At 47.5% G+C, this 27,146-nt stretch overlaps 1 protein-coding gene, 2 long non-coding RNA genes and 1 pseudogene across 8 annotated transcripts in view; 3 read left to right on the forward strand and 1 right to left on the reverse strand.

Annotated features, from left to right (window-relative positions):
• The first annotated feature begins 770 nt into the window (after positions 1–770).
• LOC140634558 (small nucleolar RNA U13) lies at positions 771–867 on the forward strand (annotated as a pseudogene).
• Positions 868–7,773: 6,906 nt separating this feature from the next.
• Positions 7,774–10,283, forward strand: LOC140633897 (uncharacterized). 2 transcript variants are annotated; one of them, XR_012031489.1, is made up of 3 exons: positions 7,774–8,080; positions 8,514–8,664; positions 9,774–10,283. It is a non-coding gene; the product is annotated as an uncharacterized lncRNA (long non-coding RNA). The 2 variants fall into 2 exon arrangements; XR_012031488.1 differs by lacking the exon at positions 7,774–8,080 and having other exon boundaries at positions 8,403–8,664.
• Positions 9,566–27,146, reverse strand: part of FTO (FTO alpha-ketoglutarate dependent dioxygenase) — a 428,434-nt gene continuing 410,853 nt past the window's right edge. The window contains exons 9-10 of one of the 2 annotated variants that reach the window (XM_072827050.1): positions 10,599–10,658; positions 9,566–9,949 (exon numbers count right to left, since the gene is read on the reverse strand). In XM_072827050.1, coding sequence (XP_072683151.1) covers positions 9,895–9,949; positions 10,599–10,658 — 115 coding nt within the window. In that variant the 3' untranslated portion in view covers positions 9,566–9,894. Of the gene's footprint in view, positions 9,953–10,598; positions 10,659–27,146 lie in introns of both variants that reach the window. The other variant, XM_072827049.1, reaches the window with a different exon arrangement.
• On the forward strand, positions 14,574–20,330 carry LOC140633898 (uncharacterized). Of its 4 annotated transcripts, none has more exons than XR_012031491.1 (4): positions 14,574–15,070; positions 15,768–15,925; positions 18,560–18,704; positions 19,844–20,330. It is a non-coding gene; the product is annotated as an uncharacterized lncRNA (long non-coding RNA). The 4 variants fall into 4 exon arrangements; XR_012031492.1 differs by lacking the exon at positions 19,844–20,330 and adding an exon at positions 19,488–19,724 and having other exon boundaries at positions 14,581–15,070; positions 15,842–15,925; XR_012031490.1 differs by having other exon boundaries at positions 14,632–15,070; positions 15,842–15,925.

Raw genomic sequence — 27,146 nt, forward strand, 5'->3', positions numbered from 1 at the left:
CACATGGGCATCAGACTTGCTAGGCAAAATCTTTACTTTTTTTAATGTTTGATACGCTTTAATTTTTACATATTATTTAATACATGCTATTTAATAAACATATTATTGATCTTACATTGTCCCCCCCCCCAAGTTTGCTAATATAATCAAGCTATTAATTCGGTTTTTTCCTTTGTTAATTTGTGAGCTCTAACATGCTTTACCATTTCATAATGGTTGCCTCAACTTTCCAACACATAGGCCTCTACCATTATTTGAAAACATGATTTTTTCCCCTATGAGGATTTAAAGCTACACCAATATTTTTATTTAGAATATTTTCTTATTTACTTGGAATACTTTCATTTTTCTCCCTCTATTAAATTCATATTTTTTGATAAGGTCTTTAGAATGTGTTTACTTCTCTGCACTCTTTTTTTCTATCCATAACTCTTCTTTTTCTTTTTTTTTTAATTTAAATTCAATTTGCCAACATATAACATTTAGTGCTCATCTCATCATGCGCCTTCCTTAATGCCAATTACCCAGTTACCGCATCACCCACCCCCTCTCCCCTTCAGCAACCCTGTTTGTTTCCCAGACTTAGGAGTCTCTTATGGTTTGTCTTCCTCTCTATTTTTTCCCCACTCAGTTGCCCTTCTTCCCTTATGGTCCCTTCCACTATTTCTTATATTCTACATATGAGTGAAGCCCTCTAATAATTGTATTTCTCCACCTGACTTATATCACTCAGCATAATGGGCAAAATCTTTAACAGAACTGTCTTAAACATCATTTTGTATGTCATAAGCACTATGAGTGTGCATGCCATGGCCTGATGTGCGTCTCCCTCAAACCTTATGACCTTGGCACATTATCCAACTAACACACACACACACAAAAACCCTATCTGAAATAGGCTCTAACAGCTAAAAGAAAACACAAAGAACTAAAAGAAGTCAGGAAAATAATATGTGAACAAAATTTACACATGAACAAGAGACTGAAACTATTTTGAAAGAACCAAGAGGAAAATTAGAGGCTGAAAAATAGAGTAACTGGAAAATTTACTCATGCGGTTAAGAGAACAAGCAGAGGAAACAATCAGCAAACTTGAAGAGGAGTCATTTGAAATGATGAGTGTGAAGAGCAAAAAGAATGAAGAAAAGCAATAAGAACCAAAGGGACATATGAGATACCACTAAACAGGCTAACAGATGCATCATGGCAGTCCAGGAAGGAGAAGAGGGTAATAAAGGAGCAGAGAGGGATCCCTGGGTGGTGCAGCGGTTTGGCGCCTGCCTTTGGCCCAGGGCATGATCCTGGAGACCCAGGATCAAATCCCATGTCGGGCTCCCGGTGCATGGAGCCTGCTTCTCCCTCTGCCTGTGTCTCTGCCTCTCTCTCTCTCTGTGTGACTATCATAAATAAATAAAAAAAATAAAAAAATAAAATAAAGGAGCAGAGAGTTGAAGAAATAATGACCTCAAAGTCCCAAATTTTAGAAAATACATGGATCTACCTATCCAAGAATCTCAACAAACTTCCAAGTTTATTCAAGGAAAAATATGCATGCCCATTCATCCAAAAATCTGGCTTCTGAGGAATTTTTCCATAAAGAAATATGATCATCTTAAACAGGAACATGGGTGGATAATCAGCTGCAAGTATTTGTCACAGCCATTTTGTAATTGTGAATAGCTGGAGCAACCTATACTTTCAACAAGGAGTTTGGGTAAATAAATCATATCTGTAAGATGGTACGTTGTGCAGCCATTACAAAATGTTGACAATGTCCACAATTGAACATAAAGAAAAGAGAGGGGCTTATAGGCATTCTAATTTTTGTAACGCAATATATATGTCTATATATGAAACAAGATTTGGAGAGATAGCCATGAAAGAAGGAATAGTAGGTTTTGTCTGAATGCATGGGATTAAGGATGTGCTTTTGTTTTCTTCATTTTGCTTCCGTTAAAAAAAAAAAAAAACAACTATGAGAATAGCTAGGATAGAAAAGACAAAAAATAACAAGCATTGGCAAAAATATGGAGAAAAGGGAACCCCTGTACACCATTGGTGGGAACATAAATTGGTGCAGCTACTGTGGGAAACAGTATAGAGATTCCTCCAAAAATTAAAAATAGAACTACCATATGATTCAATACTTCCACTGCTGGGTATTTACCCAAAGGAAAACAGTAATTCAAAAAGATATGTGCATCCCGATGTTACTGCTGCGTTATTTACAATAGCCAAGATATGGAAGCAACTGAAGTATCCATCGGTAGATGAAGGGATAAAGAAAATGTGGTATATGTATACAATGGAATATTATTCAGCCATAAAAAAGAATGAGATCCTGTCATTCGCAGCAACATGAATGGACCTAGAGGGCATTACACTAAGTGAAATAAATCAGACAGAAAAAGACAAATACTACATGATTTCCTTTATATATGAAATCCAAAACCCAAAACAAATGAACAAACAGAAAAACCCAAACAGACTCTTCAATAGAGAGAACAAATGGGTGGTTTCCCAGGGGGTGATGGAGGGAGGTAGGCAAAACAAGGGGATTAAGAGGTACCAACTTCCAGTTATAAAATAAATAAGTCATGGAGTTGAAAAGTACAATACAGGGAATCTAGCCAATAATACTGTAATAATGTCATATGGTGACAGATGGTGACTACACTCATCGTTATGAGCATTTTTTAAAAACTATTGGATTTATAATAAGAGATAAAGCCTTTCTTCAGAGAGTTAGAACAACTTATTTTAAGATTTGTGTGGAATCAGAAAAGACCCCGAATAGCCAGGGGAATTTTAAAAAAGAAAACCATATCTGGGGGCATCACAATGCCAGATTTCAGGTTGTACTACAAAGCTGTGGTCATCAAGACAGTGTGGTACTGGCACAAAAACAGACACATAGATCAGTGGAACAGAATAGAGAACCCAGAAGTGGACCCTGAACTTTATGGTCAACTAATATTCGATAAAGGAGGAAAGACTATCCATTGGAAGAAAGACAGTCTCTTCAATAAATGGTGCTGGGAAAATTGGACATCCACATGCAGAAGAATGAAACTAGACCGCTCTCTTTCACCATACACAAAGATAAACTCAAAATGGATGAAAGATCTAAATGTGAGACAAGATTCCATCAAAATCCTAGAGAAGAACACAGGCAACACCCTTTTTGAACTCGGCCTCAGTAACTTCTTGCAAGATACATCCACGAAGGCAAAAGAAACAAAAGCAAAAATGAACTATTGGGACTTCATCAAGATAAGAAGCTTTTGCACAGCAAAGGATACAGTCAACAAAACTAAAAGACAACCTACAGAATGGTGAGAATGGGGCAAATTAACAAGGCAGGAAACAACAAATGTTGGAGAGGATGCGGAGAAAAGGGAACCCTCTTACACTGTTGGTGGGAATGTGAACCGGTGCAGCCACTCTGGAAAACTGTGTGGAGGTTCCTCAAAGAGTTAAAAATAGACCTGCCCTACGACCCAACAATTGCACTATTGGGGATTTACCCCAAAGATACAGATGCAGTGAAACACCGGAACACCTGCACCCCGATGTTTATAGCAGCATTGGCCACGATAGCCAAACTGTGGAAGGAGCCTCGGTGTCCAACGAAAGATGAATGGATAAAGAAGATGTGGTTTATGTATACAATGGAATATTACTCAGCTATTAGAAATGACAAATACCCACCATTTGCTTCAACGTGGATGGAACTGGAGGGTATTATGCTGAGTGAAGTAAGTCAGTCGGAGAAGGACAAACATTATATGTTCTCATTCATTTGGGGAATATAAATAATAGTGAAAGGGAATATAAGGGAAGGGAGAAGAAATGTGTGGGAAATATCAGAAAGGGAGACAGAACGTAAAGACTGCTAACTCTGGGAAACGAACTAGGGGTGGTGGAAGGGGAGGAGGGCGGGGGGTGGGAGTGAATGGGTGACGGGCACTGGGGGTTATTCTGTATGTTAGTAAATTGAACACCAATAAAAAATTAAAAAATAAATTAATTAATTAAGAACAAAAAAAAAAAAAAAGAGATAAAGCAGGCTATTTTAAAATGAGCCACATACCTAGGAAGTGTCAGAAGTGGGATTCGAACTTCTTTTGCTCCCAGTACACCATGCTGCCTTCTGTCCCAGCACCAAATGCCCTGCTGTTGAGTTTCCCTTCACTTAGAATGGCCTCTTTCCCAGGGGATGCCTCCCACCACAATGTCTCAATGAGGGCTCCCTTCATAATTTAAAGTGCTTTATCAGGCCTAGGGAGGATTTGTTAGCTGAGAAAACCTAAAGTTTCATCACTCGGTGGGCTTTCTAGTCTAAATTAGCTATTACAGAACCTAGCTTTTTGCTTCTGGACGCTAAACCTCAACCATCATTTCATTTCACCTGCAAATAAGAAAGCCACACACTCTGCAAGCCACACCTGCTCCATGCCCTCTTCAGACCTCCTTCACCAATCATGAGTGCAAGAGCCATGTATCAGGATGACCCAACGGTTAAAGCTGAATATTCTCATTTCTGACTTTGTCAAGGTATCTTCACAAATTTCCTCCTTAATTTACATAATTTCCCCTAGCATCGCCTTCCCCCAAGGGGCTTTGGATATCAAACATAAACAGGAAATACAAGTCAGTCCCCTCACCTTTGCCAAAGCCTAAATGAAATCAAATAAAAAAAGTAATAAAATAAAATGAATGATGATCATTACCTTGCCATGGCTATTTCAGAGTAACAAGGTCTGACAAGTATTAATTCACCATGCAGCCATATACATGCCCAGATTATATGATGCTATACTCACTTTCCAGTACCAGGGACTGAGATGTTTTCAACCCAAAGAATCTTTAGCATTCAAGTTTAGGAACTTTGAACTGTGCAGTTTCTGCAAGGATAAAATTCCACCAGGAAAGGGATTCAGACAGAAGTCAACTGATGGATGGCTCCCCTCGGAATCTGCAGCTTTTAAAAATAAAATTGATCTCATCACAAATCCAGGAATACTTTGTCACCAAGAGTAGAAAACAGGACCACTGGAAAGCCATGTACTCACAAACGATGCTAAAGCCTCGAAATCACGAACTAGGGAATAGCAAAGAAGCCTATTTTATAGGTGAGGACAGATGTTTTCCTGGCACACTCTTTCAAGTTTCAAGAGAGCCCCAATGTCTAGAGCAGCAATGCCATTGGTTAGAAAACTCAGCTTGGGTTCAACAGGGCAATGAGGGTGATCTTCTCTGGGCCTGGGGTTTCCTAGGAAAGAGCTCGTCTTATACTAATAAGGCAGGAGCAACAAAAGTACACAGTCAACCTCTGGAAAAGAAGGAAAAATCAAGAAATGAAGGAAGCCCCAGGTTTCCAGGCAGAGGCTGAAGAATAGAGTCGACTCTCTGTAATACTACTAGTCGGGAGATACAAAATAGAAGGATCCAGAATCAAAGTCCTAAGAGTGTAATGTTCACTCACAAGAACTACTTTTGTATTCCTAGCAAACTACAACCTTACACTAAAACTTCTAAAAGGGAAAATGTGTAGGTCAAACCCATACCAAGGGAAAGCAAGAAAAAAAAAAAAAGAAGAAAACAGGGTAGCGGGGGTGTTGTCATTGGACTCTTAGGGCATCGGGTTTGTAGCTGCCAGCCTTTCCTTTTCAGGGGTTATTAAAATATTTGAGATATATATATTATTTATATATAAAATATAAGTATATAAGGACCTATAATATATAAATATGTAAGTATATAATATGTAAGTATATGTAATATATAAATATATGTAAGTATATATAATATATATTCATAGTCCAAAATGTGAAAAGAAAATCATAAAATTAAAATTAATCGGGGTTTCATTAAAGTGTCTGCAAAACTTAATGTTATATCAACCTCATTAATGGCTAAGTTTAGCATTCATAAAAATTCCATTATGTTGGAAAACAGTTTGAAGGGTAGATATTTCTCCCTGTGCAGGGATTCCTAGGTGCAGTGATTGCCAAGAGATCTCAACCATCATAAACAAAACGGAGGTACTCAGAGCCCAAGCATTCCAAAGGCAAAACGATGTTTAAAAATCTTCTGGGCAATCGTAGCGAACGTGCGAGGTGGGTGCACCGCAATAGGAGTGTTGTGAGGCAGGGAGGGGTCTCGGAAGGTAAGGGTGCCTCCGCATCAAAGCAGCCCTGGCCCTGGGCCACCTCGGAGCCCGGGAGGCAGCAGCCAGGGGAACTGGCTCAGCAGCACCCCCACCCCAGTCCCTGGTCGGGTGGCCCTAGTGGCCCTAGTGCTGCCCGGCTCCCAGGCTCCCAGAGCCTCCCTGGCTAAGCTCCCACCTCTCTCTTAAGCTTCTATCACAACAACAGCCCCAGGGCCAGACCCCTAATTGTCAGCTTCTTCTAAGTGCCAGGAAAAAAACCCTCTCCAGTCCTCCTCCCCCCTCCCCAGCACAAGCCCAGGGGGTCAGGCAGGTTCAAAAGGTGAAATAAATGAATCTTTACACATTATAAGGACCCAAGCAACATTCTCTGTGGCATTAATGCCTGAAATGGCAGCAAGTAAAAGCAGGTGTGCTGGGCGCCCTGTCAGCTAATGACACTGATAAGCTTGCCATGCCCGGTTCTGCTTCATTTCAAACAGACTGCTGGAAAAAAAAAAGGAGGGGAAAGCCAGAGCAGAAATAATTGCGGGAGCTTCCAGTGAGCTCAGAGAGCCTGCAGGCAGAGACCAACGTGCCTGATTTCATCCTCTTCCTTTTATTTCTAGAACCTTAAACGTTCTGCTATTATAAAAGTCATCATGTCAGCCTTCTCCCCAGCCTCTCCGCTGCCCATTTTCAAATTGTATCAATTGGTAAGGCTTTTGGGCTGAAGGATTTTCATCTTGATTTATGGTTTCTGTGCTTTAGAGAGGAAGCAAGCCCCACTGACCTGATTCGAGCACGGAGGCCGCCGTCCTGGGCACGTGTCTATAATCGGATCCTCCCGAAAGCCGGGAGAAACCGGGCAAGGCTTGGTGTCTCTTGTTTCCCTTTTCTTTTCTTTTTTCCTTTCCTTTCCTTCCTTCCTTTTTCTCTCTCTTTCTTTTTTAAAAATACTATTATTAGGAGAGCAAATGGCAGGTGAACAGCACTGTCATCAATCTCCAGCTCAAGTGGGTGAAGGGTAGTCTTTGATCCTTAGCAGTGATTTGGCGGGGTTGGGGGGCAGGCTCTCGGTTCTTCAGGGTACTGATGACCACTGGCTTGGGCACCCGGACCCGGGAAATAAGGCCCAGCAGGGACCTTGCAGAGGGGCTCCTCCAAACTACTACCTTCTAAGCAAAGAAACCACAGGGTTGGAGAACAAGTGCTGTGCTGGCCTTTTGAACCAGAGGGCTGCATACGCAGTTAAAAATGAATAAATAGGGATCCCTGGGTGGCACAGCGGTTTGGCGCCTGCCTTTGGCCCAGGGCGTGATCCTGGAGACTTGGGATCGAATCCCACGTTGGGCTCCCGGTGCATGGAGCCTGCTTCTCCCTCTGCCTGTGTCTCTGCCTCTCTCTCTCTGTGACTATCATAAATAAAAAATATATATATATATATATAAATGAATAAATACCTACCTACATACATACACACACGCCTAAATGCCCATTTCTGCAAGCCCACGGGTGTGCGGGGAGCGCTCCCATGTCACTCTCCAAGCTGGCCGGTGGGGGCCCCAGGGCGTGGGGTGTTAAAATGTTCAGCTGAGTCATGGGGAGGGCTTGGGAATAAAAAGCAACAGTCCTCTTGGCACAGTGTCCAGCCACCGGGGCTCTGGAATAAAGGATCTGCTGGCTTGGTCATGCAGAGAGATGAGCCCTGGTCCCACCTGTCACCCATCGCCCCGCGGGGGCAGCAGGCAGGAAGGGAGCCAGGAGATAGGGGGCCGAGAAGGGGGTCCTTCCTCCACCCTGGGGGGCTGCGCGGACCGGGTTGGGAGCCGGGGCAAGCTCGGGCCAGCGTGCGGGGAAGGCCCGAGACCCTGGTAGACGTCAGGTCGGTTCAGGGGCTGCTCGGTGCGGGCGCAGTCAAACGCACAGGTAAGTTCATCAGGCACCTGCTCTGAATTGATCGCGGGGCTCCGGGGATGAGGATGGGCGCCCCAGAGACATGAGGCCCCCCTCCCAGGTTCCCCACAGTCTCTTTCTTTGCTAATTCTCTCCACTTAATCTAAGTGTGCCTGTTACAGGCCTGTTGACTTCCAGCTTTGCTTTTCCGAGCCTCACCTCAATAAACAAACAAATAATAAAAATTAAAAAAAAAAAAAAAATCACACCTCCCCGAGACTGGAGCCCCTTGCAAAGGCGCCAGCAGGAGAGGTGGCTCTCTATGGCCCACGTCAAACTGGCGAGAAATCAACCCTGGTGTTGAGAGACAGAGAAAGAGAGAGAGGGGGAGGGAGAGAGAGAGAGAGAGAGAGGGAGAGAGAGGGAGAGAGAGGGAAAATGCTAATTGTGCCAGGGACGCTGACAGACTTGACAGTGTCTTCATTGAGAACTTGCCATCTGAAGTTCTCCCGGGCTCCTTCAGACACCGGAGGAGAGGCAGGAGGGAACCTGACAGGAAGTGAGGATTCGAGACTTCAAATACAAACATTATGAAAAACAAGCAACATCTGCAAACAGTAAGTACTTATTTATATTTTATGGAGTGTGTGCCTGGGATTCTGACAGGTTTTTAAACAGAGACCATATTAGGCCCATTCAGAGTGGAGAATGTCCCTTTTAAAAATGCATTACCCCGCTGCTCGGGCAGGTCGGCGGCTCCGCAGGCCTCAGGTGAGCCCTGACCCCGCCCGACCTGGTCTAACAAAACACACATGCGGGTTTGCAATGGGACCGTTTACGGCTCCCCTCTCAAGGTCAGCGCAGGCGGGCGCTGGAGGGTTAGTATTCAGCAGGCTTCTCCCTCAGCTGACAGAGCCGCTTTGAACTTTTCCCTTTTGAACAAATAGGACGGGAAACCGCAAAGAAACAAGTGCTGGGAATCATAGAAGAGAGTGCGCGCCGCAAATAAATAAATAAGCCGCAAATAAATAAATAAGTGGCCAGCCGTGTCCCCGGCAAATGAAAGGCACCACTCCTGGATTTCCAGTGTCTCCCTGCATTTGGGGCAGATGAGAAACTTTAAAATAAAAACAACAGAATAAACCGGCTCTCTTTTTCTTCCCCCACTCCGAAGGACGAACCCTTTATTTTTGACAACAAATAAGAAAGCAGTTGGCAGGTATGGTGTGCTGTGCACCATGAAATATTTAGTAAGGCGGTAAGGACTCCCCGGACAGCTTAAGAAAACCACGATTATATTCAGAGAGAAAGCCATGAACAAACAGAGGGGGGGAATACAAAGAAAGATAAAGGAAGGCCTTTCATCAGGACTTCCTGTCCAATAATGCAGCCAGGCTTGATCCATATGTTTTGAGAAAAATCAAAGTGTCACAACTATCCAAAATGTCAATAGCTCCGGTAAGGAATATTGTCTAACATTTTCTATTACACCGTTCAAGAATTTGCCTCCCAGCACAATTTGGAAGAAAACACTCTTTTATTTCAAAAACACTCAAAGAAAAGAAAGGAGTTGGGGGGGGGGGGAGAAGGAAGCGAAACAAGGCGCATTTCAGTGCCGCGTGTAATACAATAATGCTCTGGGCTCCCAAACCAGCCTGAAAGCCGATCCTCTGATGAAAGTGAGTTCTCCTCCACACCTCTCCTCTGTTCTGTCCTTTCTTTGCAGACACTCTCGCAAAGGCACTTCCTGGACAGTTGGATGTAACCGAGCAATCTCTGTGCAGCAGGAAACCAGAGAAGGTGGACTTTCAGCAGCCCTCATATTTGGATAATCCCGCATAATGATTTCAGGGCTTCGTCTGGAAAGCTCCACTGGCTCCCCTCCACGCTAGGCGCCTGGCCCTGCTGGTTGACCCCCATTAAGGGAGGGGAGAGAGAGAGAGAGAGAGAGAGAGAGAGATCCTGGTGTGTAAACAAACAATTTATTGCTGCTTCTGCGAAATGTAAACAAAGTCCACACCCCTTGCCCCGGGATCAGTGGGCCTGGCCGAGTCTAGTTTGACAGCACAAGCGTCCTGCGCCTCCGAGTCGCCTCCTCAACATCCTGGAAACTCTAGAGGGAGAAATCCTGCACGAGTGGCTGCTGTCTGCGCCTCGTGGAATCTTAGAAACAGGCCTCCGACAATCAATATTACTGACAAATTAATCTCTGCGAATAAACTGTTGTTAGCTTCCAGGCTGTCCCGGTGCCCGACATAATTGTTTCAGTGAAGTTGAGGCCTGCGTGCCCGTTTGTTGGTATTTTTCCTGGTCGGCTACCTGTGGGTAGCCCTCCGACCGGCCCGAGGGCTTTGGTCTCATCACATGAAATCCTCCAGCGGCCCTGGCCTTGCTGCTGTCCTTCCGTCTCTGCTAGGCCTTTTTCTCTGCTTCCCGACACATTCTGGCCAAATGCTGAGAAGATGCCCTTCACCCACCTCGCAGGAGGGACAGGGCAAGGGGGTGGGGCGGGCCGTAGTTGTCTACATTTCTGCCCAAACTCAGAACTTACCAGAAGCAGTTTGCAAGCACGAAGTGAGTCAGGCACTCCATGGCAGGGTTCCAAATTCTCCTTTAAAAAAAAAAAAAAAAAAAAAGATTTTATTTATTTATTTGACAGAGGCAGAGTATAAGCAGGAGGAGTGGCAGGCAGAGGGGAAGGGGAGAAGCAGACTCCCCACCGAGCAGGGAGTCAGACACAGGGCTCGATCCCAGAGCCCTGGGATCATGACCAGAGTCAAAGGCAGACACCCAACCGACTGAGCCACCCAGCCGACTCCCCTATTTTTTTTTTCTTAAGGAATGGAAAGGGCACACGATACCTCTGTGACTTCAGGATTTCTAAATGTGTGTGCAGTGGTGGTGGTGGGGGATTCCTATCCAGAGCTAAAATTCACCCAGTCTGCATCAGTATTAAACATTGGGATGCCCTGTATCACCTGCTACATAGCCCTTCTCCCCAGTCCCTCTGTGGCTTGTCACCCTGGCTTTCGCAGAACGCTCTACTTCCCTTAATTCAGCACCTAAAGGGTTAACGTCTGGCAGAGCAGAAGGACCTCCAGGACACCCCTGCCCAGGACCCATTGGTGAGGGCCGCTGCCCACTGTTGTGTGGTATCTTGGTATAACCCTGCCTCAGTTCCCCACATTCATTGCCAAGCCTGAGGTCATGCGGCCTTGCCCTTGGGGGAGTTCCTCAGGAGAGCTTTTCCTGAGCCCTCCCCTCCTTGGGACCCAGTTTCCCACGGACCTCAGTCTCCACCCAAGACATAGAGGGATGCTGTGGACACCCAGGAACAGCAGAGCAAACAGGCGAAACTCAAACGCCTCTTGCCCGAGCCACAAACAGTCAACAGCAGCAGAAATCAACAGTCACAAGGGTATAATTGTCATTAGTATGTAAATTCTAAAAGCTCAGTCAAAAATATCAATACCTCCCACTTAATTTATTACTATATAAAGATGGATGGTAGTGGAGCAGAGCATTGATTTTCAGAGCCCTTTAAAAAAAAAAGGCGGGGAAGAAAATAGTCAAAGACAACTTAACACAAAATGCTGTGTCTCAAAATTAATCATCGCGCCTTTTTAAAACACACACGCACACTTACAAAAAAAAAAAAAAAACAACACTGTACCGACAGCGCGTGTGGTTCAATCTTCCTTGATTGGCTTTTCTGAAAATGAAGAAATGGAAGAGGCCATTTCTGCAAAGAGCCCTCTCAGAATGGATTAGATGTAAAGACGGGTTAGCATTTTTACTGTATCGACAGCCGACCATTAGGCCCGCGCGCTCCAGCCCCGCCGCCCAGAGCAAATCGAACAGGACAGAACAGAAGGGTTGCGGGCCGGGCGGGGGCAGGACGACCGCGGCTGCTCCTGCGGCCCAGGCTGTCACGCTCCCGCTCCCGCCGCCTGTAATTACGCCACCGCCTTCCTATTTACCAGAAAGTGTTCCTAGGAATAGTCATGACCGCTAAATAAAGAAATAAATTCATCATCAGCTTTAAAACTGTGCCGAGGAGCCCCGAACCCCGGGGACTGTGCCTGTGTCTGAAATGATGCCGAGATCAGAGCAGAGTCGTCCCCTGTGCTGGGGACGGATGGGTCACTTCTCTGCCTCTGACATTTTGAGATGTTTGCATTTATACGGAGGGGGAAGGGGGGACGGGGAGGGAAGGAGAAGAGGGAGAGAAGACAATAAAGATGTTGAGGCGGGAGATTTTGGAAGTGGATCCCCAGGCCGCTGGTTTTGTCCTGTCCTTTCGGCAGCGGGACTCTGCACTGGGAACCTTCTCCTGACGACAGCGACCGAAGCCTTCTCTCAGCCCGGCCGGCCGGCGTCGTGTCTCTAAGTCTCCCGGAGAGATTTCCAGGAGAACAGGCGAGCCCACAGCTTAGGGTACTAAGGATGTTGTCTGTCTCCTATTTCCCGAATGCCCAGGACCGTCTCTCACGCTCCTCAACGAACCCTGCAAACTACAGATTATTATCTTGGGCTTTATTACGGCATCTGCAAAAACTTCTTTTTTTTTTCATAGGGTTGCTCCACTAATAATCAAGCTACGAGCCAAGGGCAGTGCCTCACATTGCTCAGCCTCGAATTGGGCACCTTGTTGAGGAGCATTTTATCCGGGGGAACCCCAGTCCCCGATACAGGCTGTTTATCAGGGTCCATGCTACCAGGCTGATATTTCTAATTTATCCAGATGCTTCAGAGGTATTCAGCAGGAATCCAGTTCTCCTCCTCACTCCGCTTGTGAAGTGGAACTGCGGTTTGAAAGGAACATCAACTTGCTAGCTGTCTTCCTGCTGTAATTGGGTTTAATTCATTATCTTTCATTTCAATAAAATCACAGAAAAACACAGGGATATAAATGTGTAGGCTAATTGCTTATGGAAATTCCGGGGCCGTACTTGGTATAAATTTACCTCTTGCACCAGGAAGACACAGTTGTGTCATTATCGTGGAATTTTACAACAATATGTAATTATAGAGAGAAGCAGGTGTAATTAGCAAGTCTTCCCACAAAGCAGGTAGCATTCTTGGTTAAATATTTACAGCTGCGCCAACAGCCAGTAATAATGAGAGTTTTCTCAGCCGCACGTTACAGAGCATCCAACAAATATTATGAAAAGTGGTCATTATCAGCCCGGCAAGCACTGCTTTGCCTTCTCGTTTGCCAGAAATGCTTCTGTGTGGTTGCTGGACGGGAATCCGGGCTGGGTCCGCTGCGCGGTTTCAATGGTGATGAAGACAAGTAACTAAGATCTCTTCCCTTGTTGCTGCCGAGAGGAGCAATTAAAGCTGCATATTTAGAGATGACATCAGCCAGGAGTCCTGCGCAGAGAGAATGCCTGGCTCTTCTCCCCTTCCTTCTTCCCTCGTCCCCTTTTCTGTCCAAAGCAAACCCACGGGAAACTGCAAAGGTGCAAAGAGTCTGCAGGCTTGCACACTCCAAACCACTGGCCAGGGGTCAGGCTGACCTGCAGCTGGGGCACAAAATAAAATCAACGCCACCCACCCTGTGCAAACACCCTCTGTGGCTCTTTATTAGCAAATGATACGAACTTTGACCCAACCCAAACAACCTTTAATATTTTCCCCCCAAATATTTAAAAAAAAAATTCATTCTGGGGCTCGAGAGGAGTCAGGGAGTCTGCGAGCCGTAATTTGACATCTGAATTATTCTGAGGCTAATATGGAAAGCTATTCACAAGCTTATTTGGAGACGTGTCAATCAAGATAGCACTTGTGCAGGGAAGATGGACCCGGGCTTAGGACTGCAGATAGCTTTCAGGGAACCACAAAATAAAAGGAAGCCAAGCTCTGATGATTATGTTACGTCTTCATTCTTGACGATGACATGGTTTTTTTCTTCTTCTTTTTTTTTTTTTTTTTCTTGGTAGAGAGTACAAACGTAGGAGAGCAGTGTCCCCGGGATGTGCCTTTCTCCACACCTGTAAAAACATTTTAACGTTTATTAATGATGATAACCATAAACAACAAACATGGTGTCGGAACTCGCCTCTGTTAATTTCAAGGCGCTGATTAAGATTTTAAGCAACGCTTCTAAATTAGACTGTCAGGCTGCTGTCTCCGACGCAGGGTTGTTTGAGCAAGCAGCCTTTCTGAGTTGATTGTGAGCCGGGCTAGCAACGTTCAATGTTCTTTCATTCATTTTCCATGAGATGGGGGTGATTCAATTAGCCCTGATTGTCCATGAGATGTGGCCCAAAATAAAACGGCTGGGCTCTGACATCCTCCTCCCGAGGTATTTCCCAGCTGACAAGTAACAATGTTAATTACCCATTGTTATGATCTGAAAGACACCAGAATTTTAATTATGTAAATTTGAAGCCATTTTGTTCATAAGACCAAAAAAATAAGCAGACAGTGTTTTTCATAGAGGGAACTGTAATCCCTGTTTGGAATCTCCACAAACTTAGCTGCAGTGTGTGTGTGATGTGTCAGAGAAGAGTCCACTCCATCCATGCCTGAGCACCTGGGGATGACTTCTTCCTCTAGAGACAAAGAATAGGGCATTGTCTTTGACATTCTGTTTCTCCTGGCATCATTCTTGGGAGGCTCTGACAGCCCGTTTGTGGGGCCATGTCTGCTAACATAGAGGGTGTCTATAATGGATGGCTTTGCAAAACGTAGGAAACCCTTCCAATCTCAATACCTGTGAGGCCCCGACCATTGCCCAACAGAAATTACACCCGACACCTTCAACAGGTCCCCCCGTCCCCGGGTACGTTGGAAACATTTTTTTTTTTTTTTTTGCTAACCACCAAAACCCCAGTTAGAAAAATTCTGCTGGCTGGAAAAAAAATAGAATCATAGTCTCTTTGGAGCAATGGAGAATTCAGGAACCTTCTCAGTTCCCCAGAAAACACTTTATTCCAGAATGATGTGCTCCATGACTGTTGCCTTCCTCTAATCATCATACCCTGCATCCCTAGGAATCTATCAAATGTCCAGGAGGTATGTGGTACCCAAGAAAAACATGTTGGGTATTCCTGGTGGTCAAGCTGTACCTGATGTCAAGCTGAGACACTCCAATCTTCCCGGGGTTACGTGGTGGTATATCTCTGTGCCTTGAGAAAACTAATGGGGTAGAGAGAAATCATGTAACTCATCTAGAAAAGAATATAAAATTTTATTATTATATTAAAATGAACAGTGATAAATTATGGACTAGAATTTAAATTTATTGATTTTTAAAGATGAACAGGAGACATTTGAACATTTGAAAGAAAATGTTTCCCTGGAGTCGATTGCCTGGAGTGTGATTGTCCCCATCACACCCTGAACCCTGAGAGGCTGAGTGAAGGGTGGTCCGAGTTTAACCCCCTCTGCTGGGTAATATCAGCGAGAGAGTTTGGAAGGTCTGGTATGTCTTGGCCCACAAAGAGATTCCAATCTGGTGCCTTTTCCTCTGCTTCCTGGTGTGATTAAAAAGATGAACCAAACCGTGTCCCAGAGGACCTGGTCCTACCAATGGCATACTCTTTAATACAAAGGACCAGAATGAGAAGAGAAAGCTGGGGAGAGCAGGGGTAGGGAGGGAAGGGGTAGGAGAAGGTGTGCTTCACTAAAAGGTGCTTTTCACATCAAGAGCCTGGAATACAAGTAGCTGGACTTAAAAAATATATATATTTTATTTATTTATTCACGAGAGACACAGAGACAGAGACAGAGGCAGAGGGAGAAGCAGGCTTCTCGCAGGGAGCCTGATATGGGACTCGATTCCAGGACCCTGGGATCAAGACCTGAGCCGAAGGCAGATGCTCAACACTGAGCCACCCAGGTGCCCCATAGCTGGACTTTATCTGCAAGGTAAGGAAACAGAGACCTCACCCTAAAACTTATCCTGCTTTCAGTAGGATTTTGGCAGAGTAGACTAGATAAAAACCTAAGAATAGCTTATAAGCAAGCTGGCCACAAGATGATAAAGGAAAGGAAGTAAAGTAACTGCCACTAATTGAGCACTTATTAGGTGCCAATTTATTATCTTCTCAGTCGTGGTCACACGCCCATTTTCCAGAGTGAGAAACCAAGGCTTGGGGAGACTGAGCCTCTTGCCCAAGGGACATACCCAACAAGTGATGGAGCCTGTGATCTCCACTGGCCACACTGCAATTCTGTATTCCGGGTGCTTGAAATTTGGGGTGTCCGTAGATCTGGCTTGGGGAAGAAGAATCAAAATGGAAAAGGTCTCAACTAGAAAGATACAATGTAACTATTCCCGGGGGGTGACTTCACAGCCTCCTACCTGGGCCGGCTGTGCCTGTTGCCCTGTCTCCCTTCTCAGCTGCTGAGAAGCTCCCACCTCACGGATCCCTCCTTCCTCATCTACTCGCTCTTCCTGAAATGTCAGACTTCCTCCAGGTTCCATCCAAGACTGTCTCCTCTTCTCCCTCTGCCTCGTCTCTTTCTCCACCTCAGCGCTGCTGAGGACATTCCAGGCTGGGTAGGCTTTGCTGTGGGGGCCCGTCCTCTGCATTGCAGGATGTTAAGCAGCATCCTTGGCTTCGACCCCCTAGACGTGGGCAGTAGTCCCCAGGCCCCCGGATTGTGACGACGGAGAATGTATTCCAGCCGTTGCCAAATGGCCCTTGGGGGCAAAGTCGCCCCTGGTTGTGAACCACTGCTCTAGATGATTTTACCCATTTCTATGTGTTTAATTACCAACCAGGCATTCAGAGCCTGACCATCTCCCAGAGGGGTTTGTCCAGTCCAGCCCTCTCTCCCAAGCCTGGACTTACTTACTGTCACTTAAAATCAGACCTCGTCTAGCAAGCGCCACCAGCTCCACATACTCCAGACTGAACCTGTCATCTCCCCCGCTGATGCCCAAAGCTTCCCCTCCTTTAGGTTTCCCATCTCAGAAACAGCATCAGAAAACTGGGAGTCACCCCTTATCTGCACCTCTCACCCCGTGCGCCCACAGGTGCACCTGCGCACATCCATGCCCCCAATCCATTACTATGTCCTGCTGGTTCTGGCTTCTAACCCACCACTTCCCATTTCCAGTGCCATCACCACCCCCCCTTCAAAACACCAGCATCTCCTGCTAGAACAGGTGCGCTAGGCAATGGGCTGTCCTCCTCGGCCCTGCCCTCCCAGTCCACGTGTACACATCATCCACCAGGGACTATTTGTAAAGATCTGATTGTGGTCACTGCTCCACTTCCTTATGACCCTTGGGTGGTTTCCCGTTGCTCTCAGAAGGAAGCCCAAATGCCCAGCATGGCTGCAGGCTGGCCTTGCCCACCCTGCCAGACTCACCACAAGCCACTCTCCTGGGACTTAGGGCAATTGAGCAGGTGTCCAGCCAGCCAGCCAGGAACATGGCTGAAGTCCAGCCCCACCAGCATCACCACCAGTTAACTGACCCCCATTCATCCTTGAGGACACCACCTAATTTACCCTGACTTGTGTCCCTCAGCCATGCTCCCTGGGTGTCAGGATCCTCCCCGCCTCCCTTACCACCACTGTCACTTATTGAATTGTGGATCTCCTCCAGGCACTGAGCTCTGTGAGGACTAAGACCATGATTGCTTCCTACACGTCATCTACACCTCCATGAGCTGTTCAGTACTATAGCCACGGTGCCTACTGGGCAAGTGTGACACAAGAATAAACACTGGATTTCAAAGATGTAGAACAACCAAAAAATAATGTAAAATGTTCCTGGATATTTCAGTTATATTGGGTTAAATGATTTATTAAGTATAGCACCTGCTCTGTTTACCTTTTAAAAGGTGGCTACTAGGGGCATCTGGGTGGCTCGGTTGGTTAAGTGTTTGTCTTCAGCTCAGGTCATGATCCCAGGGTCCTGGGATCGAGCCTCTCTTTTGGTTCCCTGCTCAGTGGGAAGTCTGCTTCTCCCTCTCCCTCTGCTCCTGCCCCCAATCGTGTGCCCTCTCTGTCTTTTGGTCTCTCTCAAATAAATAAATAAATAACATTTTTAAAAATAAATAAATAAAATGTGGCTACTAGAAAATTTAAAACTACTCATGTGGCCCACATTATGTTTCTGCTGAACAGTATTGGTCTAGACTCAGTGTAATGTCTGGTATGTAATAGCGGTTTGTTTTTAATATACATTAATAAATAGAATGAGCAATCCCATCATCCACATTAATGATCTAAAATCCAAATCAGATCTTGTTGCTTTGTTACTTAAAATCCTTCCGGAGCTTCAGGAAGGAATTCAAGCTCCTCCCCATGGCGGGCAAGGTCCTTCCAGACCCCTGGATCCTGACGGGGACTCGAGCCTGAAGTCTTTGCAGGTGCTATTCCTTCTGCCTGGGTCCACCCTTCCATGCCTCCTCTGCCCAGCTGTTTCGGACCTCTCTTTAAGTCCCTCTCTGGAAAGTCCTCCTGAGTCCCATGGGACGGTGTAGGGAGCCCCACTGTATTGGAAGTCATTCATTCAGTCAGCCATTCATTTGCTTACTCCATTAGCTCCTGGGGGTGCAACAGGGAGCCAAGTCAGAGATGCTGTCTGTCTTCAGGGAGCCTACAGACCTGCTGCTCTCTCACCAGAGTCTGGGTTCCTGACAAGCACCACATCTTCCATCTCTGAAGCCTGGGGTACAGAACATGCTCTGTAAGTGTGGTTATAGATAACACAATATTGTCTACCCCAATGCCACGGGTCTCACGCTAACGCACTCGCCAGTGGGTGTGTTCCCACACCAGCCTCAGCCTGGGGTGTGGGCCTCACCTTCTCCCTTCCTGACTATCCCTGGGGGGATGGGCTGGCTCAGCCATGCAGTTACCAGTTAGGCCAGGCATTTGCTCAGGGATTACTGGGCCCCTTCCAGAAGAGGATTACCTTGTGTCCAAACCCACTGGGCGTGGGAACAGCCTTCCAAATATTTGCTGAGAGTTTCTGACCTTTACCTTCTGTCCCACGGCCCCCCAGGGCTGGGATGTGAGCGATGCTACAGCAGGTGATTGGCAGCTCAGAGCTCCTCCCCTCTCCCTTCCTCTCTCCACCCCCAGAGGAGCCTCTGGTATTCAGTCCCAGCCTGGCTGGAAGGGCAGTGCCTCTGCTTAGTCACTCTTAATATTACACAGGGAATGCACGATGCTCTCCGTGTTGACTCTGCTAAGACCATTAATGCCCTTGGTGGCATCACTTTAATTTGCACTCTTGAAGGAAGGCAAACTGCTGTCCTTGGAGCCTGGGAGGATATTGCTTATATTAAAGATGAAGATGGAGTGGGGAAACCAGCTCTGACCCTCAGCAGTGGATAGGAGGATGTTGAGGGAGGGCCTGTGGCTTCTGGAAATTCAAATCCTGCCACCCCCACCCCTGGATGAGCCACTTCACCAGTCCAAAAGATATTGCCAGAGGTTCTCAGCAATGTTGGGGTTCTCCCTGCAGGCAAAGCCCAGGGGACTGAGCATCAAGGTCATTGCTGATCAAGGGGCAAGAACAGAAGAGGAAGAGCCTGGGCAGACACGCCCTCCCATCCAGGCTGCAGATGAGGGCAGGGGTAGAGCAGAAAAGGAGAGAGCCTGCCCTGCTGTGGAGGGACTTCCAGAAAGAAGATACTAGAGCTCCTGAAAGCAGCCATAGGAGCCATGGTGTGCTGGGAGCAGGGTTGCCCAATAAAATATAGGATGCCCAGTTAAATTTGGATTTCAGAAAAATCCTCGTTTCTTTAACAACTTTATTGAGTCGTCTTTGATACATAAAAATTGTATATATTTAAGATATGCAACTTGATGTTTTGATAGATGTATATACTGTGAAAAGAGCATCACAATCAAGCTGTCGCTTCTGCGTTACCATGGGCGGGTGTGTGCCGAGATTTAAATCAAAATCTACCCTCTTCGTAAATTGCAAGTATACAATATAGCGTTGTCGACCATCGTTACCATGCTGTACTTGAGGCCCCTAGAACCCACTCGTCTTGCACTACTGGAGCTCTGTACCCTTCGGCCCAAAGAAAATGTGGTATATGTTTATAATGGAATATTATTTGGCCTTTAAAAATTAAGAACAACCCTGCCATTTGCAACAACACAGGTGAACCCGGAGGACATTCTGCTGAGGGAAATAAGCCTGACGCAGAAAGACAAATATTGCATGATCTCACTTATATGTGGAACTTAAAATCGTAAAACTCATAGAATGGTGGTTGCCAGGAATGGGGGGAAGGGGTCGGAAGGGAAAATGAGGAGGTATTGATCGCAGGACACAGGAGTTTTTTATTATGGTAAAATACAGGAAACATAAAAATTACCATTTTAACCATGTTCCAGTGTCTATATATGACCCAGTGGCGTTATTGTGCCACCATCACCACCTTTTAGTTTCAGAACTTTGTCATTTTCCCAAACAGTAACCCATGAAACACTCACTCCAGGGGCCCCTGCCCCTTGGTTCCCCTATTCCAGACCTTTTGCATGAATGGAGTCATACAGCATGTGGTCTTTTGCGTCTGGCTCCTTATTACCTGGCATAATATTTTCGAGTCTCAGCCAGCCTGTAGCATGAGCCGGTCGTCGTTCGTTGTACGGAGAGATCACATTTTCCTTGCCCATCACTCACCGATGGACACGTGAGTTGTTTTTACCTCGTGGCTCCTGTGAATGGAGCTGCTAGGAGCATTCGTGTAGAGGTTTTGATCGCACACCTGCTTCCGATAGTTCGGAGTCTATACCTCCGAAGTATGATAATGGGGAATTGCTGGGTCACATGTTGAGGAGCTGCCAGCAGCTCCTACTGGGTTGGCATCACTTGACATTCCCACCAGCCACGTCTCAGTGTACCAACAACTCCGTGGGATATAGCCGGATAGAGAGAGGGCTAAAGGGACAAATGCAGAACACACAGGGCAGAAAGTGAAGTCGGTGTGATTTGCTGCTGGCTGACTACGGGGAGCGGAAGACAAAGAAGTGTCAGGATGATGCCTGGGTTTCGGGGGGAGAGTGGTAGCTCTCACTGGGGTGGACATACCAAAGAGGACCCGGGTGCGTGGGTGGGGGGTCGAGCAGGGGCTCAGCTGGGGACACGTTCACATTCTCAGAGTGCCCACCCTGTTCCAAACCCTGTTTCCCAAGGCTTGCCTCCATGAGCGTATTCAATCCTCACCTAACCTTCCAAGGGGAGCTCACAGAGGGTTGGTAACTTTGCTGAGGTCACAGAGCTGGAGAAGTGGAGTGGCCCAGACTTGAGGACAGGTATCTCAGACACAAGGGCTGTGATGCCACGCTGCCCTCTCAGCAACCATGCCTCGTAGGAAACCCTGATGTGTCTACACCCCAGATGGGTGTTCTGTGCAATTATCGTGTACCCTAAGCGAGACATTTGTTTTTGTTGTTTATACACTCCTGAATTATCTCAAGATTTATGAAAACAAAAAATGTGTTTTATTTTTATAATTAGAAAGAGGATAGACCTTAAAAAAAAAAAAATCCAGCCAAACAGATGAAGTTGCAGGGAAGGCCAGAGGCCAACGGGCTTCTGTGGGATGAAAGACCTCCAAATAGGTGTCCTCGGCCTAGAAAAAGAAAGTCTAAGGACAGACAGGATCAAAGACCGAGACATTCAAAAACATGTGGCTGGGTGAATACCAAGTACCCTGGCTCCCCAGGACCACTGGAGGGGCTGGGCTCCCCTCGAGGCCGGGAAGAGGCTGTGTGCAGGCACATACAGGCAAGCACTACCCACATACGAGGGCCTGGCAGTTTTGCCACATTCCCCCCAAAACTATGTGTCTCTGCTACACTATAAAGGGGGAGATTGTAAATGGAGCCGTGGTTCTGAGGTAACTCCAGGGGTACCTGCGAAGTACAAGCTGGTGTGTCCTGCTTCCCGACCCGGCAGGTGGGGCCTCTGCTGACGGAGGGGCCCAGGCTCTTGCGGTGGCCCCACAGCGGGGTGAGGAATGCTTCGCAGACAACCCCCCATCGCAGCAGCCCCCCACTCTTCAGCTTGTGCAGCTGACAGTTCCTCAGGGTGGCATAAAGTGCCGCCAGACCCAGCTTCACCTCCCGGCACCTCACCCCCACCCCGAGGCTGGCTTCCCTGAGCCCCCTTAGAGAGACGGTCCCCCCCCTCCCACCCGGAGAAGGCGACAGGTCTCGCACGGGAGAGAGCACCAAGCTGAGTTCTCTGAGAAAAGACTGGTCCAAAGCAGAAAAAACAAACAAACAAACAAACAAACAAAAAAAACCCCTTCCCTTCACAAGATAACAGATAGACCACCAGGGCTCCCTGAGTCCAGAGTGGTGGTGGCCAAAAATATATATAAACGGGCACAAGGAGAATGTGGGCATAATTCCAAGCGTCAGAGGCCTGAGGGCTTCCAGTGAATCTGGCTCTGCCCACCCTGGAAGTCGTCTCAGAGCTGCCACCTCGCCCTTGGCACACCCTCCGGGTTACTGGACGTTAGCCCTGAGTCTACGGGATCCTCTCCTTCAAATAACTTCAAGGATCAAGGAAGTCCTCGCATCCCCAAGCCTAGCACTTGACACCGCAAACGTTTATCATCCCAGGTCGGGAATCCTGGCTCGGCCTAGCCGGGTCCTCTGGTTTGGCATCACTCACAGGGAGGAGCCCCCGTCGGGTGTCAGCCAGCGCTGTGGTCCCATCTCGAGGTTCAAGGGGAGGAGCCACCTCCAGGATCCCGGGTCCTCCTGAGCGGTGGCCACGTCGTTCTCTCCAGAGGGCAGCTCACAGCAAAGCTGGTTTCCCTCAGAGGGGGCCAAGGTTCCTGAGGCATCTTACTGGTGACGTCCAGAAGGTTACTGGGTAGACGGGTCTGGAGTCTGCGGGAAGGGTCTGGGCAGGAGATGCAGTTGGTGAGTCACCAGCAAGTAGACGGTATTTATGTATTTATGTATTTATTTTAAAGATTGTATTTATTTATTCATGAGAGACACAGAGAGAGGCAGAGACACAGGCAGAGGGAGAAGCAGGAGCCCGATGCGGGACTCGATCCCGGGACCTCGGGGCCACACCCTGAGCCGAAGGCAGCCGCTCACCCGCTGAGGCTCCAGGCATCCCCATGAGGAGACCGTATTTAAAGCCACGGGAGGGGATCCCTGGGTGGCGCAGCGGTTTGGCGCCTGCCTTTGGCCCAGGGCGCGATCCTGGAGACCCGGGATCGAATCCCACATTGGGCTCCCTGTGCATGGAGCCTGCTTCTCTCTCTGCCTCTCTCTCTCTCTGTATGACTATCATAAATAAATAAAAAAATTAAAAAAAAAATAAAAATAAAGCCACGGGAAAGCGTTGGCTCGCCCAGGGAGGGAGGCGGCTAGAGACGTCGGTGCGCTCGAGGCTCCTGTGATGTGGTTCTCCGCAGGCGCTGGCAGGGCGGCTGGCGGCTGGCCCGAGCTGTCAGCCTCTTCATGAGCGGCATCTGTTGAGGACACCCTACGCTCCACGGCCTCGCCAGAGTGGCTGGTATCCGAGGGGGTGGAAGGGCCCAGTACCATCATCCCAACGCAGAGCTAGTCTGAGGGGTCATCCCAGCCTCACGGCTCTGGGGTGGAGTCGGGGGCAGGCGGGAGGAGGCCTCCCTTGATACTGCACCACAGCCCGCCCCTCCACCCAGCACTGCCTTGCCCTGCCTTCCCCTCCTCCTCCTGCCCTGCTCTTCCCCAGGCAGGAATCCCAGGTGTCCTGCCGGCCTCAGACCCGCTGGCAGGGAATGCCACCTGCCTCATGAGCACTGGCCCCTCTCCCTCCACGCCTCCCATCACCCGTGAACTTCCCATCTCTCAGCTCAACCACGGCTTCCTCAGGGGACTGCTGTGGGACTGTCCCTCCCTGCCACCAGAAGACAGGGTCCTGCCATTATTGGTTTTCATAGGCCTCTGGGGTCCCCTCTCCTGGACACCTCTGCGTTTATGATTACACATGGATTTCTAGGTTTGTTTGGCTGTCGTCTGAGTCTTCTACTAGCCCACAGGCCCCACAGGGTCAGGAACAGCATCTCTTGTTCACCCCACATGCTCAGTCTCATCATGGGTCTGGCACACAGTAGGTCATCAGGACGTACGTGTTTGACGAACAAGGTCCCTGGTAATGACAAATGTCGGGGCTCCAATCCGGGTGACATTTCTGGCCTGAGGAAGACCAACCTACACTATTCCACTGAGGCCAAATTCCTTCTCCTGTGAATACCTTCCTTTAAGGGTGGGATTTTTTGTTCTCACGGAAGAACAGTGAGCCACCTGCCCAGCCCTTGCAAAGAAGGGAAGGGCTCGCCCTGTCCCTCAGGCCAAAAAGCATGTGTCTCTTCCCACGTGCGCCATCTCCCTTGTCTGGTCACCGCATCCCTACAAGGCCCTGCCCTGGGCTTGGCCCCAAAGTGGTACCTTGTTTTTCTTCCTTTGTACACAGGTTGCAGGGAGTGCTGGCAAGCCGAAGGCCCCATCAGGGCTGAGGGTTCAGCTCCTCTCATAATGGGAGGTCAAACAAAATGAAAACCCACCTCCCTTGCCCCATCATCTGAATTCCTACATTGGCTATGACATGGCTAAGGGGAAAATATTGGATTTATTTTTATGAGTTAGTCATCACCCTAAGGCCCTTAAGAGGAACCGGGCGAAGTGAATCCATTCAGAAGGTCGGGAGGTCATAGCTAACTTGTAAAAATAAATCCAATATTTTTTACTCTGTCTTATTAGATTTATATGATGCAGACATCCAAGGGAGGTTTGTTTTAAAAAAAAAATGGTCATTTCCCAGCGCTATGTAGAGTATTTCTTCCTAGCCTCCACCAAACACCCATTCCATCTCTAGGCTCTCTGCTGGTCATCTGGCCAGGTGGCAATTTCTTGATTTTTAAAATAAAAATGGTTTGGAAATGAATACCTGAGAGTCTACATGTCCCCTCTATCATTTCATCTCCAGAAACCAGCGCCAATATTTCTTCTGAGCCTGAAGTAGCTAAACACGAAGGTCGGAAAGAACTGAATACATCTATTGGGTAGCGCTACCGGTAGGTTCAAAAATTCACTTCCCATCTGAAAAAATGAAGCAGTAAATAGTGTGGGATCAAATGGACCCATTGCTGTCACTCAGGAAACAAACTGTGCCGTCCACAGGCTTCTTTCCTGGTTCCCAGCCTGGTGCTCCCTCAGCTGGCGTCTCCCAAGTGACAATGAGGAGCATGGGCCGCTCAGAGGTCTGTGGGGGACAGTCAGCAAAAATCCATCCCCATTCCTGGATACTTGCTCAAGCACCTTCCCCGTCTGCTCTCTCATTCCTTGCTCTCCAGATGTTGACTTTCTCTGCAACAGTTTGACAAGCCCAAGATCCAGGTGTGGGCGAGCCTGGTTTCTCCTGAGCCCTCTCTCCTTGGTGCACAGATGGCTGCCTTCTTGCTGTGTCCTCACGCGCTCGTCTTCTACGTGTGCACTCATGTCTGGTCTCTAAACTTCCTCTTGAGAGGGATGCCAGTCAGATGGGACTTGGGTCCAATCTAAAGACCTCATTTTAATTTAATTTCCCCTTTAAAGATCCTACCTCCGAAGGCAGTGATGTTTTGAGGTACAAGGAGTTAGGGTTTCAACATATGAACTTGAGGAGACAAAATTCAGCCCCTAACAGCCCCAACCCCGCAGACTAGACATCGAGCTTTCTACTGACAAGGAGGGCCTGTCTTCAAACAGTGTTCGTGCTCGGGACAGAAGGGGCACCGAACCTCCACAGGAAGAGGAACAATGATGTGCGAATCATCTTTTCGTGATGAGACTGTCGAGTGACCCTCATTCTTGTTCTCTCACAGCTGCATTTCCTATTTTAGTTGTGCGTGCGAGCCCGCAGACACTACCTTCTCTCCGATCACCCCTGTCTAACTACAGAGCCACTTTGGACAGAAAAAGAAGTAACGAGATCAACTGTTTAATCTGCCAATTATGAATGGTGGGAACGTGGAGAGCCCCCCATGGTTTGTTGCATTTCAACCTCTTTCTTGAAGCTGAAGTTTTGAATTATCCTGTGTTCTCAGGAGAAAAGCCATCAGTTTCTGCTCTGAATTTCCAAGGCCACTTTCCATCCCGTGATAAATACCCAACGCTACCCAGATTGATCCTGCTGGGCTGTACGTGTCACGGCTCCCCTGGAGAGAATGTGAGCAATAATGTCATCACACGACTCTCCGGCCGGCCAGCCCTTGCTCTGGCCTTCCACTACCCCACCCACTCCTCGTGAAGGATTCAGTGGAGAGACTAGGGCACCCTGGTTAGGCCAGGAGGCCTGGAGGAAGGTGAGTCCTGGCATTCTACGATAGCCATCAGCCAGTGCTTTAAATTCTGACCATTGCAAGCTTTGTTCACTCTCGGAGACAGGTCTCTATGTAAGCCAACTAGGCTGCTCTCCAAATAGTATGATTTTCAGGGCGCTGGAAGACTCTCCTGCACCTCAAAATTCCACCATCAAAGCCACTCCTTTGCATTAAGGAGGTATTTTCCAAGGTGTGCTCTGTGAAGCGCTGGGTTCATTTAAATCAGTATTTGGGGGAGGGTAAGGAAGGGTTTGTTAAGGAAAGAGAAGGACACTACATTTTCTTTCGCGTCATCTTCCCAGATGCTGGCCTGAGGTCTGCCACGCAGCAAATTCAATAAATTGACATAGGATGACTGTTAAATAGTCAAGTAAGTTTGGCAAGCAGCAGACAAAATCCAAATTTTGGGCTTTCTCAAACTTTCAGTGAGCTGACATATAGCTTAGGAAATGCCAAGAGAGGGGATCCCTGGGTGGCTCGGCAGCTTGGCGCCTGCTCAGGGTGTGATCCTGGGATCCCGGGATCGAGTCCCACATCGGGCTTCCTGCATGGAGCCTGCTTCTTCTCTGTCTGTGTCTCTCATGAATAAATAAATAAAATCTTAAAAAAAAAAACTTTAAAAAAAAAAAAAAAGGAAATGCCAAGAGAGGGAACTTCCCGGCAAACATTTATTTGGGTTTAATAATTTCCAAGTGCAGGGGCACCTGGGTGGTCCAGTTGATTGAGCGCCTGACTTTTGATTTCGGCTCAGGTCATGGTCTCAGGTCGTGAGATTGAGCCCCATGACAGGCTCT

This window comes from Canis lupus, chromosome 5, assembly GCF_048164855.1.
Source record: "Canis lupus baileyi chromosome 5, mCanLup2.hap1, whole genome shotgun sequence".
Taxonomy (NCBI): Eukaryota; Metazoa; Chordata; class Mammalia; order Carnivora; family Canidae; genus Canis; species Canis lupus.